Raw genomic sequence first — 15,023 nt, forward strand, 5'->3', positions numbered from 1 at the left:
CCCTTATCAGCCAGGAGGGGAGAGGAGCAGCCTTTATTGGGCAAAGCAGTTTATTACAGCGCCGTAGGAAACGTACAAACACGGAGTTCAGGAGGGAGCAGCGTTCAGAAGTCCTGCTGGATGTTCTCCTTGTTGGCCTCCCCGTGCTGCTGTTTGATCTGGGATATCTCATTCTCCAGCTGCACAATGGTGCGTTCAATCTCGTAGTTCTTACTGACAAGGGACACCCACCTGCAAGGGAATGGTTCATAGAGCATTAAGGTGTTTGACATAACAAAGCACAACACCAACATCAGCCCCAATGTGACACAGCTCAGCTGACAGCAGGAGCAACCTGAACAAGGCTACAAGATGTTTCCAACTATTAAACCTCAATGTATAATGCAGGAAATGAAACGTTGTAAGGAAAAAAGGGCTAAAATACATTAACACAGAGCTGAACCATGCACCCTCTAAAGCACCCTGTGCAAACCAATAGCAGCCGTGTGATGGTTTGCTATGACAGCACTGAGAAAATGCTGCTGCTCCCCATAACGGGGTGTTAGAATAAATCCCAGCTACTCACGTGGATTCCATCTCTCGTAGCTTCGCTCCTGCTGTCAGCTGCATGTTCTTTCGTTGCCAGTTCAGATCCTGAATGCTTTTCCTGAGGGGAAAAAAACAACATGAAGAGACCTGTGTTGGTTTTGTCCTCCTTCCTCTCATTTATTCATGAATGCAGTTTGAAATTGGCTGCCCTGGAAGCTCCTAGCCTGAAGTAGGAGTTTCTATATCCCTTCCAACCTCTGTATAGAGCTATGAAAAACCACTCACCGCAACCTCTGAAGCTCCTTCTGGGCTTGTTCTATCATATGAACCAGGTGTCTGAGAGCAGAACGGAAGCAAAGCAAGAGAAAAAACACACAGTTACTAAATTAGATCAATTTAACCAGCCTCACATATAACCCTCCTAGAAGAGCCCAGCATGCAGCCATCCACTAAAGGCAAGCAGCTGTCTGAAACAGCCCCAGTGCTTCTCAAAGCCACACTTCCATGTGTTTCTTAGCCATTTCAACAGTGGCTTCAGGTGAGGAGGATCAGGACAGCATTATCTGCAGCCACCACACCACCATTTCCCATGCTGTCTCTCCATCCCCAGCCTTACTCATTGTACACCTTCCAGGCGTTGCAGCCGTGCTGGGACATCAGCTCCAGGTTCTCGATGCGCACCGCCTGGTGCTCCAGCTGCGCCATGGAGTTGTTAACACACTCCTGCCACGCCGTGATGTCGTTCTTCTGCCCAGAGGATGGAGCCGGCAGTTCATACCTGGAACGGAGCACGGTTCGGATCCCACCCAGAGCCAGACCAGGAGCCCCCCCTCACTCACCTCTTCATGCTGAGCAGCTCCAGGGGCTGCCGGGCCGCCAGGCGCTCAAACTCGTTCCGCATGATCTCGGTCTGTGGGGAGAGGGTGGTGAGGGCCGTGATGGGCTGTGAGGGGCAATGAGGGTCACTGAGGGATTGTGAGGGGCAATGAGGGGCAATGAGGGGCTGTGAGGGGCAATGAGGGGCTGTGAGGGGCACTGAGGGGCTGTGAGGGGCACTGAGGGGCACTGAGGGGCACTGAGGGGCGGCAGGCCGTGTTGGCTCACCTCGAAGGCGCTGCAGTCGTGTGCGGGCAGGTAGCTCAGGTAGTTCTTCGTGGGCCGGTAGCGCCGCGTCTCCTCCTCCACCAGAGCCGCAGCCTAGCCGGGATCGCACCGCCTCAGCTCAGCTCAGCCCAGCCCAGCCCAGCCCAACCCGGCCCGGCCCGCACTCACCGCCTCCCGCACGCCCGGCGCCTCGTATCCCTGATCGAAGTACGGCAGCGCATCCACCACCACATCCCCCGCCACCAGCCCGGGCCCCGCCATGATGGTTACCACTACCGCGCATGCGCACACCCCAGGCCTAGACTCACGGCGCGGCCCCGCCCTCATCCCGCCCCGCCCACAGAGGAGAGGACACGCTGATTGGTTGCGGCACTGCGGCGTGTTATGGCGGCACGGAGCCGCCTCAGCTGCACAGGGAGCAATGAGTCCGGCCCCGGGATGGGGTTGGTTGTCAACCCGCCTCATTGAGGCTCCACGTTCATTTCTTCTGGAGAAATCTCATCTTACTTCCTACAGAAAAGAAAAACAACAAGAAAAAAAGCACGTTAAGACTTCGAGACGCATCATTTGGATGCTGAATGACAGTTTCACACATAGAACCACAGAACAGCCTGGGTTAAACAGGTTAAAAAGGGCCACAATGCATCTAGTTCTAACTCCCTGCTATATGCAGGGTCACCAACCAGCAGCCCAGGCTGCCCAGAGCCACATCCAGCCTGGCCCTGAATGCCTGCAGCAATGGGGCACCCACAGCCTCCTTGGAGAGGCAAAGGAAAGCAGCATGTGTGCACAAAGCAAAATACTGCAGGGAAATAAGCTAAATAAATAAGGTGTCTCTTTACCGAGAGTGCGAAGGATTCTGTTCATCCCTGTGGGCTCAGACTCGGGGATGCTCTCCAAATACTCCAAGGCACGGACCTCAAAAAGGCCTAAAGAGATAGAAGAGATGGATGAGATCCTCAGGCATTAACATTGTGTGTGTAAGGCCACAGGACCGAAGCCAGGCAGGAGACAGAGGCATCTTCTGCTTAATAAGATTACTGAATAATTGGAAGGGCATGGAGCTATTAACATACGCCAATAGGAAATACTGCTGGGGCAAAAAGGCTTTGTAAGAGTTAAAGATATGAGAGATGTGGAATTTTGTAAAACAAGAAAGCCTCACCTTTGACAGCACTCTTACGTAGCTCTCGATCCTGTATGAACCCTGCAAACATCTGCGTCTCCATGAAGAAGTGCAGGAAATGGCGCACGTTGCGCGACGTGTGGGATTTACGGAATGGCTCCCGCTGGAACACCCGCTCTCCTTTCTCTGTGACGTTCATGTGCAGGGAATAGTGACCCACGATCTCCACAAAAAAGTGCACGAAAGCTTCAGAGACCAGGGAGTTAAGAGGGACATCACCTGTGAGGAGAAACGTCCCTCTAATATGAGTCATCATTGAGAGGGTCTTCTAAAAGAAGAGCACCAGATGCTTTTCCATAGACGTACCTTGTAGGCAGCTCTGCTCATGTGACAAGATTTCATTTCTCTCCTCCAAAATTTGGACAAGTGCAGCCTGGAGTTTATGAGGCAGGATTTCTTCTTCATCTGATACCTGAACAGAAAAGTGACCATGAAAGCTTTTTGCGTCACACATATTCAACAGAAACTGATGAGAAACCTCAGCCTTGCAACTAATCTGTTCCCTTATCTAGTGATGAAAAAGGAATGCAAGATATTTCTTCAGCCTACAGATATAAACGAGGTTTAACTGATTTCTTGCCTACGTTGGTAGATGCCTATTCTTGGCATATAACACCACCAAGAGTAACTCGTGCTGTAATCTCACTCTTTCACTCACCTCTTGCAAAAACTTGTCAGCACAAAGATCAACAATCAGAACCTGGGGAAATACAGACAAAAATATTAGCTCTATGTTGCCACGCAGAAGGAAAAGGACTATAACTTTATATATAACATTTCTTTTGTCCCCAGGGGTAGGGGATGTCACACAACACAAATCACAAGTTTTGTGTAACTTCAGCCTGTCTATAAGAACAGACAATATTATTTATCTTTGATGGCAAAGAAATGTGCTGGCATGTATCTTGCAAGTTAAAAACTGTCTCAGAAAGTTTTCAGGCTTTACATTAAGACAGAATCCACAGAGATTCTTCCAAAGAACTCAACCTAATTCCACTGCAATTATCCCTCTTCAGTGTTTTGCCCAGTTCTCACCTCTTCTACAGGCAGGTCTTGGAGCTGTGGTAATGAGCAGGAGAGAATGCCAATTAAGAATGGAGTCGGAGAGCACACGATATCAATCATAGAAGTTGGTAGCACTGGAATGTACGTGTGTTGCCAAGTGAAGGGATAAAGTATTGCAACTGCAGCATGGCCGCATTTAGACAGGGTGCTAAAAAGTAACAGAAGCACAGAGTGGATTGTCAGTGTCTCTTTCAGTGTTCTGCTACAGACATAGGTTAGAAATGCTCAGAGGAAATGTAATTCACGTATGTTGCTTATGCATCAGAAGAAGCCCCATGCAATCATTTAGGAAGTCAGCATCAGCCCAGACTAAAGAGGTAAAGGAAACATTCCTCTGCCTCCTCCTGGGTAAGCAGCACACTCCAAATGTTAAACATGCACAAGTTTTGTGGAGAGTCTGCCAAAAGCTTTTAAATCTGATTATTTACAGAAAGTTAGACAAGCTTGCACATGAAACAGGCCCAAATACAGAAGAAAAAGCAACATCCCTCAGAAAGAGCTGGTCGCTCAGACTCATTTTTTACCTTAAATTGTCAGCAACAAAGATCACTCTCCTTTCCAGCAGGAGAGAGGCAAAGACCCGTATCATGTGAGAGACACTAAGGCACCTGAACAGGCACTCGAAATCAACATGTTCAAGTCGAGAATCCAACGGACGGCAGAGTTTCATAACCTGGGAACAGCAGAGACGTAGAGTGCTGGATGGAACAGCCAGAGCACAGAATTAGGCTGGATGAGGGAGGACCTGACTGGAAAGCAGAAGTGTTGGATCCTCACAGGTTGAACCCACATCACCTGGATGGCCAGTTCAGAGCATCTCAAAAGACTCTCAACCAGCTCTTCCTTTAAAAAAAGCAATGAATCACTTCTATTGTGTGGTTCAAAGGGAAGCTGGTTTCTCTGACAACCTCTAGTCAGTCTGGAAATTACCATCAGATCAATGACTTACAGACTGCATCACTCTACAGCACAGCTTGCAAAGCTCCACTGTGCCCCACAGACACCAGTCAACACAGGAAAACCAGCCCTGAATTCAGTTACCTCATTTCCTGCTCCTGGCAGGAAACTCTTCACAGTAATAGTGCGTCCCGGAGCAGGGAAAGGTGCCTCCATTACGCTACGCATAAAAGGGTGGACGAGGGCTGGGGACATCTCTCGCCTCTTCTCCACTTCATCTAAAATCTGCGAGGAAATAAATCAGACTTTGGTTCACCCCGTACTGGTAAGCTGGAAGAAATACAAGCCTACGTTATGTCCCATTCCATAGCTACGCTTGAGTGGTCCAACACAGACTCACAGCTGTCCTTCCTCCTTGCCCTGGGATTCTTGTGTGAGCTTCTCTCAAATGCCCGTACTCTTCTGCAATAGCTGCTCTGTACCTGCAGGAGTACCTCCTTATCTCTTCTCTGTACTGTGCTAGGAGAAACAAGCTGAGATCTTTCCCCCTTCCCCACCAAATAAATGATTTTTCATTTCCAAGTCATGGAAGAAGAGGATGTAGGTACACTATCAATATAAACAAGTATTAGAAGCCACTTCCTGACAATAATTTGCTGAATTTTCTGTATACCAGCTGATAAGTCCCAGCCCTAATATAATTATTTGCCCTGTCAAAGTGCAGAAGTGGCAAGGAAGCACTACACTGATGGACTACAACTGCTAAGAAAATTCTAGACCGGAGAAAAACATCCAGTTACTTCCTGCTGGCTGTCAGATCACAGATAAAGTGATAGGGTTTCCCATCTCACCTTGGAGAAGAGGTTGAAGCAGCCCAGGCGGCTGACGATGCAGTACACCTCAGGAAGGCGCTTCCCTTTCCCTTCTGGCTGAAAAGCAACAGGACCAGTTACGCTGAGAGCATGGATGTAATAACGAAACTAACATGCACAATGTGACTGATTCACAGTATTCCTTCTGCTGTAATTCCCTCTACATTTCCGCCTTGTGGGATTCCTGAGGAATAACCAGCTCCAGGAGCTTTCACACCCAGAACTCACTTTACTGTATTGCTGGGCATCGTCATGCTCCTTCTCTTATGCAATTAAATGACTGGTAACCTCAGCAGCAGCAGCCCAGGAGCTACCTAACCCACATGGCAAATTACTGCTGATTCATATTCCGCATTTGATTGCGCATTTAACAGTGCGTTCTTTACACTCCACCCAATGCACAGATGCTTACCAGGAGCTTCTTGCAATATCCAAACCAGCGGCTGCCATCCTCACCCGTCAACACGAAAGAAAATGTTTCACTGGGAAATCAAAGAAGAGTCAAGAGTTAAATTCACCACACAGTTCAGATGAGATTGACAAAGTAAAATGAGCTCCACACAATCTATAAGGTATCCTTTTGATCCTGCCCCTCTGTTATGAGTAGTCAAGCAAAAAACTTATAATAAAGATGATCAGACAGATGCAGTACCTCTGAGCCCACCTCCATATCTCACCTTCCCCCTTCACAGGGCTTAGGGATTCAGCCTTTCCCATTTTTCCTTGCTTTGGCTGCAGTTCCCAGGAACTTGTATATACCTAAGACTTCAGACCCACCTCAGACATCTGTACACAGCAAGTCTTTACCTTTTAAGGTCTGACGCAGGAAACCAGTCTTTGGGATCTGGAAAGCAGAATTTGGGAATGACCTTTAGCCTCTCTTCAGTATCCTTTGACTGTTTGAAGCGATGTTCAGGCTGGAGAGGTAACATACATTTAAAGTAACTGAAGTGTGGTACACAGCTGCAGAATTTAAAAGAACAGGGGACAGTATCTTCTTGGTTATTCCAAGAGCTGAACCACCAGATAATTAATCAATGAGTATGGGAGAAAGCATTCTCACATTCTCAAGGTCTTACCTTGCTGGGAAACTGCTGTATGATTTGTGGCGTGTATTTTATCTCAGATGCCTTCTTCTGTAGTGACACCACCACAAACAGCTCAAACAGCTGCTGCTCCTGGAGCTCTATTAAATCCCTTTCCAATGTCTGGTAGTGTGGGTTCCTTTTGGAGGCTGACTGCACCAGTAGCAGGCCCCTGTGTCGACCTGAAGAAAGGAACAAATCCAAAACCAGCCTGTGACTGTTACTGCCAGACACCTATCAGTCACAGAACAAAAACTGTCATCACCTTCATTAAGGGGAAAAAGGGTCAATGCATTCGACTAATAAGAACTGCTGCATGCTATGGGCCTTGGACTCCTAGCTCTGTTTGTCAGTTCAGAGCTTCTCAGACAGAGGAGTACTTGCCTTGCAGCAATTCTGCAAATCTATTTTGCTTGATAACTAGCATTCTCCTGCCATGTCTTCCATATGCCTTCCATTGCTATTCACTAGAAGATTATTGGCTTTAAACCTGAAGGGCTCAGAAGTAGATGAAACAGAACTTGATTTGCAGCAGCTCTTAACCTTGGCCACACTAACTCATGGATGTGCCCTTTCTCTGTCTTAGCAGAAGCCACAACCTGTCAGCATGGCCATCCTGCTAGAATCATGGCCAAATGCGTTGTGCTGTGGGGATAGAACCAGCCCCAATGATTCACTCACTTTTTGGCTGGTTTTCCGTATCGCTTTCATTTCCACTGGTTTCACCTGAAACACACATAGTTTTCACTTGTTAGCCATGCAGAAGGAAGATGGGCAACACCCTAACCTGGGAAAGAGAGAGAACTTTAGACCCATCAGATCACTCGGGTCTGCTCATCTGTCCTGCTCAACAATTCTGTATCAAAGAGAATAGTGCTGGAGAGCTCTGTACCTTTTGTAGGAGGCACTTCTCTCCCAGCAGGACTGAGCAATTTCACCCTCTTCCTCCCACGCTTAGAAACAAAGATCTCCTGTATTTTTAGCACCATCTGAAATCCAAAGCAGAACCAGAGATTAGTAAAGGGGTCCAGAAAAGGGTCCAGGTGCCAAGAGGAATACAGCCCAACAGCTGTCAGCCAGCACCACAACACTTGGGAAAAGCTGCTGAATCCCTGCCAGGGAGCCTGGCTCAGAGACTGCTTGCTAGAACACTTTTAGCACAGTTCATTGCATAACGAATGAGCATTGTTTCTGCTGCAAGAGAGAGCTTACCATTAGCACAGCCTGAAGTTGACACTAAACCACATGTGCATTGTGTAAGTTATATTTTGCTTACAAAATAGACAGCAGAAGTGGCAAACTGGATGGCATCAGATCTCAATCTTCTATTGCAAAGACCCTCGCAAGAGTATCTCATAAACCCTCTAGCATGAAGGACTCTGAACTCCACATGCTCTCAAGTATCCAACTTCTTTCATAGCCCCTCTGGACTCCTGTCCTCATCTGCCAGGTATACAAGGCTGCAGGCAGCTCCTTGATTCTGCATGTCAAAGACTGCTATCACTTCACTGTGAAGGATTTACTTTAAATGCAAACAGCAGATCAAGTTCATTCTTGTCTCCAGTTAAGAATTCATTAAATGCTCCTACTGGATGCAGCAGGGTGTACCCAGCCATTTGTCACCACAAAAACTGTATAAAAGGGAACATACTCAGAAAGAGAACCTGTTTTTCAGCTCGAGCCTTTATCCCCAGTTCAGCAAACTATAATTAGCTCTTCTCCTTTTCCAATGCCCTCATACATGTTGTCTCCTGGTGTTCTGCTTTAGACTAACATGTCTTCCTAAAATGAAGCTGAAAGGAAGAAAACAGACCTCAGGAGGTGGTGCTTCCCCTGCAAAATCTGCCTTCTTTTCCCTCTACCATCCAGCATTATTGAGAACTTTTCAATTTCTGTTCTCGTTTTTGCACAGTTGAGTCACCAGTGGAAGATACTGGGTGTGTTTAAGGCTTCTTTATGTGTTTCTTGAGCAATAACGTTTTTTCTTCTTAGACTAAAATCCTTTTCTCAATCTCTTGAGTAATCTTGGCTCAATTCCCCAGGAGCAATGTGCTTCCTGCAGGAAAATTGTTACCAGATTTTTGGAGTAGGTTTGCTTTAGGGAATGTTGTACTTTCCTCCTCCAAAAGAAAGATATTCCCCATCACAGCATTCTTACAGTCTTTCCAGTAACAACTTTCCAAGCCTGTAGTTTGTTTAAAAAAGAACACAAAAGCATATTCAAATGTTCCTTGTTATTCCAAAACACTTTAACATGTGAAAAGCATTTTGCAGCTATTTGCAGTCCAATTACACCTCAAAGTCCTCTGCAAGTTGCTCAAAGTGCTGAAGAAATAATGATCTGCAGAAGTTAAATGATTTTATCACAGCGAAAGTAAGTTGTTGTCACTAATGCAACTGGAACTGGAGTCCTGCCACACATACAGCACACAGTGGTAGCTGCAGCTGTCCTATAGCACATGCTTCACAGTGTTAACTAATACCAGCATCTAGAAAGTTTCTGAGCATGTCAAATGAGAATCAGAATGAATCCTCTAGTGCAAAAATTAATTACAGGTCTCATGCTGTCAGCCACCTAACAGCTCAGTCCCTGCAGTGAGAACACAGGGCTCAGCCTAAGAAATCCCCAGGAGAAACATATGCACAAACAGAACAGTGCGGGGCTGACCCTTTAGCTTACAAAGAGTTTCCTTGCCTTCCTGTATTGCATTCAGCACAAAACATCATCATACTTCATGTAACAAGGCTTCGCTGACAAAGCACCAGGAACAGCTGGTATCCACAGATAGAACTGCCATCCATTTGACCTATTACCCCATTTGCAGATTATTCATCAACAAAACTACCACTGGCCCACCCAGAACTGGCTCTCTGTTCTTCAGTCTTCCAATACCTGCTCTATTCCTTAGAGGAAAATGGCTCAAGAGAATCATTTGTCCGCACACAGAGCAGTGCTAAGCAACATTTACTTGCCAGACATATGAAGCACTTAGAGGTGCTGGACAAAGAAGCAAGGTTGAAATACCAAGCAAGAAGAAACGTTTCATGCTTAAATCTCACCCAGGGCAAGTTCTTTCTCCTGCTAGAAGCCTCCACTGCTCGGAACAGCTTCCAGTCGGTCAGTGTGACAGGCAAGGTCGTGTCCTTCACGATTTTCCCTTGCAAACTTGTCGGGGAAGGCTTTAGCTCAAAAGTCTTGCGACCGAGGAAGGAAGGTTTTGGAGGAAGCTAGAAAATAGAATCAGAATGGATGCTTTAAGCATGGGATAAAGCTTTGGTCCAAGTTCAGAGTCAAAAAAGTCAGATTACAACTGATAAATTTCCTCCAATTTCCTGCTCACCAAAGTCTTCTCTCCCACCCCCATCTGGTACATTCAAGTATCTTATCTAAGCACACTTGATTTTATTTTTTTGTTCCTTAATAGCTTTATGAACTGTCACAGCCATGGCTGTTTATTACCACTTACATATATAACAAGCAATAAAAATAAAAGGAAAACTAGTGATATAGCACTGACAAACCAGTGTAGAAGAGGAACAAAAAACAGGGCCCTTGTAAAGATGACTCTTCATAAACACATAATGGTTTAAACTCCTCACCCTACCTTTGGAGCTCTATTACTGCTCTGGGAAGGTGGTAATTTCCAAACAGATGGGACCTTCCAAAGTGGTAAAGGCAGCACTCTGATATCTTCATAGGGGTTCTCTTTTGCAGGACCTGGAACAAGCATTGAATGGGGGATTTACAGAAGAGTCACAGAGAAGATTTACAGTTCAAGTTCTGAATGCTTGCAAGGATAATGAGCAAGGAAAGTTTGTGCAGTTGCCTGCCAAGGTTGAACAGAGTCAAGGAACCCAGATGGGGAAGATCATAGAAGTCACAGAGCTGGACATTCTCATCTTCATTCCTCCCTCCCCAGCAGTTTAGCTACCCCTAAACAACTTGAGTGAATCCCCAAGATGCACAAGCACATACAGATAATGTCCTCGTAGATGTTGTCTTCTGACTGTGTGTAGATGAGCCTGGGTCCTGCGGTGCCATTTGTTTCTTCTCGAAGTTTATGGGACCTGGTGGCAGACATCCAGTTGCGGAAGCCCTGGATGTCCTCAAACTCAAAGGATTTCCTAGAGGAAAACCAGTATAACATCATCTAAAGACAATGTCATGTACAAAGACCATTATGTTGTAGTCTCCAGTTCACACAGACTTTGGTCCCCATTGGGGCCATCATGTACATGGATCAACATACCTCTGGATTCTTCCTCGGATCCTCCTGCTGGAGAATGAACCCAGGTCTCCTCCATGTTTCTCTTCCAGGGGAGCTCCCTTGGTAGCACTGGCATCGCTGCAGCTGCTGGCACAGTTTTCTGCATGATAGCGGAAAGTCCTACGGGGTTTGGGTGGCGGGACAGCAGCCAACTTCTCCTCTTGCTCCACAGCCTCCAAGTAAGAGTTTTTCACATTCCTCTCCACCCCACAGAACAGTTCCACTCCTTTGGCTTTCCACTCTCTTTCTGTGAAGCCACAGCTCCCCAACTTCTTCTGAAGGTCCACAGGAACTGGCAGGGCTGTGCTAGGATCTACTTTCCTCCATAGCCCTTGCAAAGTGTACAAGTTGCCTGGGGGCAGTGCCTCCCCTGGGTCCGGGATGCCTGCTTGCCATTTTCCATTCTCCTTGGCTTGGGAAGCATGGCTGCACACACAGGACTTGAGGTCAGCAGTATGCAAGCAGCTCCCTGCATTTTCCCTGAAGTCCAAACCCAAGTTCTTTGGATCTTTAGTCCCAGCCTTTCTGCCCTTCTCTGTATCTTCAGGCTTCACTTTGGACAGAACATCACAGCCTGGATCATATTTTACTCCAAAATCATTCAGCTGCTGTTTCTCCTTGCTGGAGCACCCTTGTGTTCTCCCTTCCCACTGGGAGATCTTTTGTTTGATGTTGCGGCAGTGGCTCCGAGAGAGGGTCTGCACAGCAGAGCGGGAGAAGCTACTGTCACCTGTCTCTGTTGGGTGCATGGCAAGTGCCACCGTGCTTACAAACACCCCATCTCCAGTTCTGCCCAGTTTCACCTGTGTCTTGCATGCATCAAGCTGGCACGAGACTCCAAAGCATCCAGGGGCATCCAAGAGCTGCTGGGTCCTGCAAGAACTGCCTCCTAGTGCAACCTGAGGACATAAAAAAGTGAACTATCAGCTGCACTTTGGCAACTGATGAAGAACAGCAGCCCACAGTCAACTGCTGCAGCAGCACATCTCCATGGAGCTCTATTGACCGTGCCAGCTCTATTGACAGAGAACCACATCTACTTCAACAGAGTCAGCAATAGCAGGATGGCTACTGCTAAACACAGGCAGATTCACATGGCTGTGTTGACTGGAGAAGAGTTCAACAGCACAAGTGAGAACTTGTTTGATGTTCTGCGTGTTAATACCTGATCTACCTTTGCCAGCAGAGAAACTGGAGGGCAGTGGCTAGCAGAGAGATTTAGGTTAGATGTGAGGAGGAAACTCAGAGTGTGGTGAGACCCTGTCACAGAAGCTGTGGGTGCCCCATACCTGGAGGAGCTCACAGCTGGATGATGCCTTGGGCAGCATGAGCTGGTGGAAGGGAACCAACCCATGGTGGATTGGGGTTTGGGGGGCTCTGACGTCCCTTCCAACTCCACCATTCTGTGGTTCTATGATTAATGAATGGGCTAAACTTAGTCTATATATATACCGATCCCATCACATGGGGGCAGGAAAAGAACAGAACAAGTCTAAGAATGACACACAACTGTTAACAAAACGGAAACCACACCTACAGTCCCATCGCTCCTGATTCCTTTGCCCGGGGTACTGCTGTGCTACCACACCCCATGGTGAGACCCCAGAGCAGGCTGCTCCTCTGCTGCTCACAGGCAGCCCCAGGCCTTTGCCCTCTCCTATAAATAGAGCATTGTTTCTAAAACATCCTGAGCCACAGCAGATCCATCCTTCCGCAATCCCTGTCTGCACAGCCCTGATTAGGAGGCAGCAAAGCAACTTTCCTCTTCCCTGCGCCACTGGAATATGAGAAAAATGGTGCTCTGGGCTGCTCCCAAGGACCTAAAGCACAGGCTAGACATCATGCATGGGAAAAGCCAGACCAGGAGAGATGGGAAACAGCCTCCCTTCAGCCACTTCAGAAGCCACATTACTGAGTGCAACAGCAAAGGTCTACCCAAGGTATGTCGCTGATCTCTGCATTAGCATGTACAGGTAGAAACACATGGCTCCTGGCTCATCTTAAATGAAAGCAACAGAACACAAGTTCAAAGCACTGCACGCTCTCCTGCTAAATGCTGCTCCACCACCCCATCCTCCAAGGAGAAGAATGCAGCTCTTCACCTGCACAGGCTTGCCAGGCAGCTGGCTGCTATCAGCATACAGGCATTCAATCTAAACTCATTACATGAGCCAGCGGTACAGGCTGATATTTAATAAAGAAAGAGGAGTCTGGAATGGTCTGACCCATGCCAGATAGCCCCAGACACGGCCTGAGAGGGCAACACATTGCTTAGAGACACACGGCAGGCAGAGCTCACCTGAGTCAGGCACCACAGCTTTAGTTCTTACAGCTGCATAGCATAGCCAAAAATACTGAATTAACTCACTGATAGCAATGGCCATGAGCAAAGCATGGCAGAAATAGCATGCATTTCTCCCCATGAGAGAGACAGCACGGAACCAAGAGGGACAAAACAAGTTTATCCAAAGCAGACGAATGAGGCACGTTCACAACACATGACAGGCAGCTCTTAGTCCTCTTCCAATTCCGAAAGGCAGGGAGCATGCTAAGCAATTCCTATGCAGTCTCCAGACAGCTCAGTTTCCTTAATACACAGCTAAGCAAAGACACCAGCACACCACCTTACCTTATCCTGCTGTACAACAGGCATGAGAACAAGCAAATCAATGACCTGCCAAGCCCATGCAGTTCTGAAGCAATCTTTTGCTCCTTTTACGAGCCACGTGGTTCTAAGACAACTAAGAAATGACAGAACTCCTTGCCAATAAGCCTCCCGTGTTGGTAGCCCAATACAAGGCAGCTTCTGGTCTCGGGAAGGCTAGGGAAGCTGTGCTGGAAGGATGAAGGGACGGCCAATGCAGCAGGAAGGGCTCCTAGAGCTTTCAGCTACCCTCATTGTGTTCAGCTCCAGAACAGACCTGAACCTTTTCTGAACAAAACTGTGTCATTCAGACAGCTGAGAGACACGGGCAGCACCAAACAAGATTTTATATCAAAACAAGTAATGCTTCAGGAATGCGGTGTGCTTAGTCACTTCCATCTCCATCCAAAGCAACTGATGATTAACTCATTCAAAGCTTCTGCTTCACGATGTGGAACGGAGTCCTATCAGACCTGATACCTGCCTATAGAGACAATGGCAGAACTACAAGGGGAAACGTTCAGTGGGAACTGTAGGTCCTACAGCTTTTGCAGGGACAAGACTTGGACTGACTCTTCCCAAAGGGATGCAGTTCCACTTCCTGAGCTCCTCAGACACACTCTGCACTTGCAATCCACAACCTGCAGCCACAGACACACTTTTTGGGACATCCTGCCTACGAACCTTTCAGGGTCTGTTTCTTTGCCCACCACTCCCTCCCCCAGCACACACTGTATTGTCTGTGCGCTCAGACAGCGGGCAATCCCCCTGTGCTGCCTGCAGGGACAGGGCTGAGCACGATAGGGAGTAACGCTGCTGGACGGGCACGGCTGTATGCGGGATCCTGCGGGGCTGGCAGCGTCCTCAGCGCAACGACAGAGCGCGGATATATCGCGAACGTTCCCCGACGGAGCGGTCCGCAAAGGGAGTCACGGCGGCTCGTGGTGCAGCGCGGTGCAGCGGCGGACATCCATCCCCTCCTCCCGGGACATCCATCCCCTCCTCCCGGGACATCCATCCCCTCCTCCCGGGGCTCACATCCCCGTCCCCACCCCATCCCGCTCCGCCGTGCGGAGACGCGGAGCCCTCAGGACCGTGCCGCGGTCCGGCAGCGCTGCGGACACACAAGGCGGTGGGGCTGCTGCTCTCCCCCCGTGCCGGTTGTAGCCGTGCAGCCCTCGAACAGATCCCGACCCGCCCCGCTGCTCCGCACAGGACTCCGCTCCGCCGTCCCACCGCCCCCCAACCTCCCGCACCCCCCTCCCGGTGCTCCCTCGGCCTCTGCCCGCTCTCACCCCGCCCGGTCCCGCTCCCGTTGCACGCTGAGCCCCTCCCCTCCTTTCCCCTCCCTTCCCCTCCCCTTCTTTCCCCTCC

At 48.4% G+C, this 15,023-nt stretch overlaps 2 protein-coding genes across 17 annotated transcripts; both read right to left on the bottom strand.

Annotated features, from left to right (window-relative positions):
- Window positions 1-17: 17 nt before the first annotated feature.
- BCAS2 (BCAS2 pre-mRNA processing factor) lies at window positions 18-1,921 on the bottom strand. 2 transcript variants are annotated; one of them, XM_015885184.3, is made up of 7 exons: window positions 1,801-1,921; window positions 1,633-1,725; window positions 1,368-1,438; window positions 1,145-1,306; window positions 814-864; window positions 566-646; window positions 18-231 (listed from the first exon to the last, which is right to left on the bottom strand). In XM_015885184.3, exons 1-7 carry the CDS (start codon window positions 1,891-1,893, stop codon window positions 105-107), a joined length of 678 nt encoding a protein of 225 aa, XP_015740670.1. In that variant the 5' UTR covers window positions 1,894-1,921; the 3' UTR covers window positions 18-104. The 2 variants fall into 2 exon arrangements, with proteins under 2 accessions (XP_015740670.1, XP_085383344.1); XM_085527218.1 differs by lacking the exon at window positions 1,145-1,306.
- A 71-nt stretch (window positions 1,922-1,992) lies between these two features.
- Window positions 1,993-15,003, bottom strand: DENND2C (DENN domain containing 2C). Of its 15 annotated transcripts, XM_085527208.1 has the most exons (20): window positions 13,635-14,893; window positions 11,809-11,904; window positions 10,988-11,703; window positions 10,714-10,862; window positions 10,343-10,455; window positions 9,798-9,965; window positions 7,630-7,726; window positions 7,419-7,463; window positions 6,732-6,919; window positions 6,460-6,569; window positions 6,065-6,134; window positions 5,632-5,709; window positions 4,925-5,065; window positions 4,408-4,556; window positions 3,854-4,031; window positions 3,477-3,518; window positions 3,125-3,230; window positions 2,798-3,037; window positions 2,475-2,561; window positions 1,993-2,142 (listed from the first exon to the last, which is right to left on the bottom strand). In XM_085527208.1, the coding sequence occupies exons 1-20, from the start codon at window positions 13,656-13,658 to the stop codon at window positions 2,111-2,113; spliced, it is 2,829 nt and encodes a 942-aa protein (XP_085383334.1). In that variant the 5' UTR covers window positions 13,659-14,893; the 3' UTR covers window positions 1,993-2,110. The 15 variants fall into 15 exon arrangements, 6 of the variants coding, with proteins under 6 accessions (XP_085383334.1, XP_015740665.2, XP_032305219.2 ...); XR_014938785.1 differs by lacking the exon at window positions 13,635-14,893 and adding an exon at window positions 14,945-15,003 and having other exon boundaries at window positions 4,408-4,632; window positions 10,988-11,904; XR_014938783.1 differs by having other exon boundaries at window positions 5,632-5,705; window positions 6,460-6,496; window positions 10,988-11,904; window positions 13,635-14,902.
- Between the last annotated feature and the right edge of the window lie 20 nt (window positions 15,004-15,023).

The sequence above is a fragment of the Coturnix japonica genome, chromosome 38, assembly GCF_054131305.1.
Source record: "Coturnix japonica strain WE chromosome 38, WE-NBRP24, whole genome shotgun sequence".
Classification (NCBI taxonomy): Eukaryota; Metazoa; Chordata; class Aves; order Galliformes; family Phasianidae; genus Coturnix; species Coturnix japonica.

What these genes read in the sequence shown, in the direction of transcription:
- BCAS2 (XM_015885184.3), bottom strand. Translation starts at nt 1,893, where the DNA reads ATGGCGGGGCCCGGGCTGGTGGCGGGGGATGTGGTGGTGGATGCGCTG. An exon ending in GCCTGGAAGGTGTACAATGA is followed by an intron (nt 865 to 1,144) that starts GTAAGGCTGGGG and finishes TTCTGCTCTCAG; the next exon opens with ACACCTGGTTCATATGATAG. An exon ending in AAGGAGCTTCAGAGGTTGCG is followed by an intron (nt 647 to 813) that starts GTGAGTGGTTTT and finishes TTTTCCCCTCAG; the next exon opens with GAAAAGCATTCAGGATCTGA.
- DENND2C (XM_032449328.2), bottom strand. Translation starts at nt 13,658, where the DNA reads ATGCCTGTTGTACAGCAGGATAAG. An exon ending in CTGTTGTACAGCAGGATAAG is followed by an intron (nt 11,905 to 13,634) that starts GTAAGGTGGTGT and finishes TTATGTCCTCAG; the next exon opens with GTTGCACTAGGAGGCAGTTC. An exon ending in ATCCGAGGAAGAATCCAGAG is followed by an intron (nt 10,863 to 10,987) that starts GTATGTTGATCC and finishes GTTTTCCTCTAG; the next exon opens with GAAATCCTTTGAGTTTGAGG.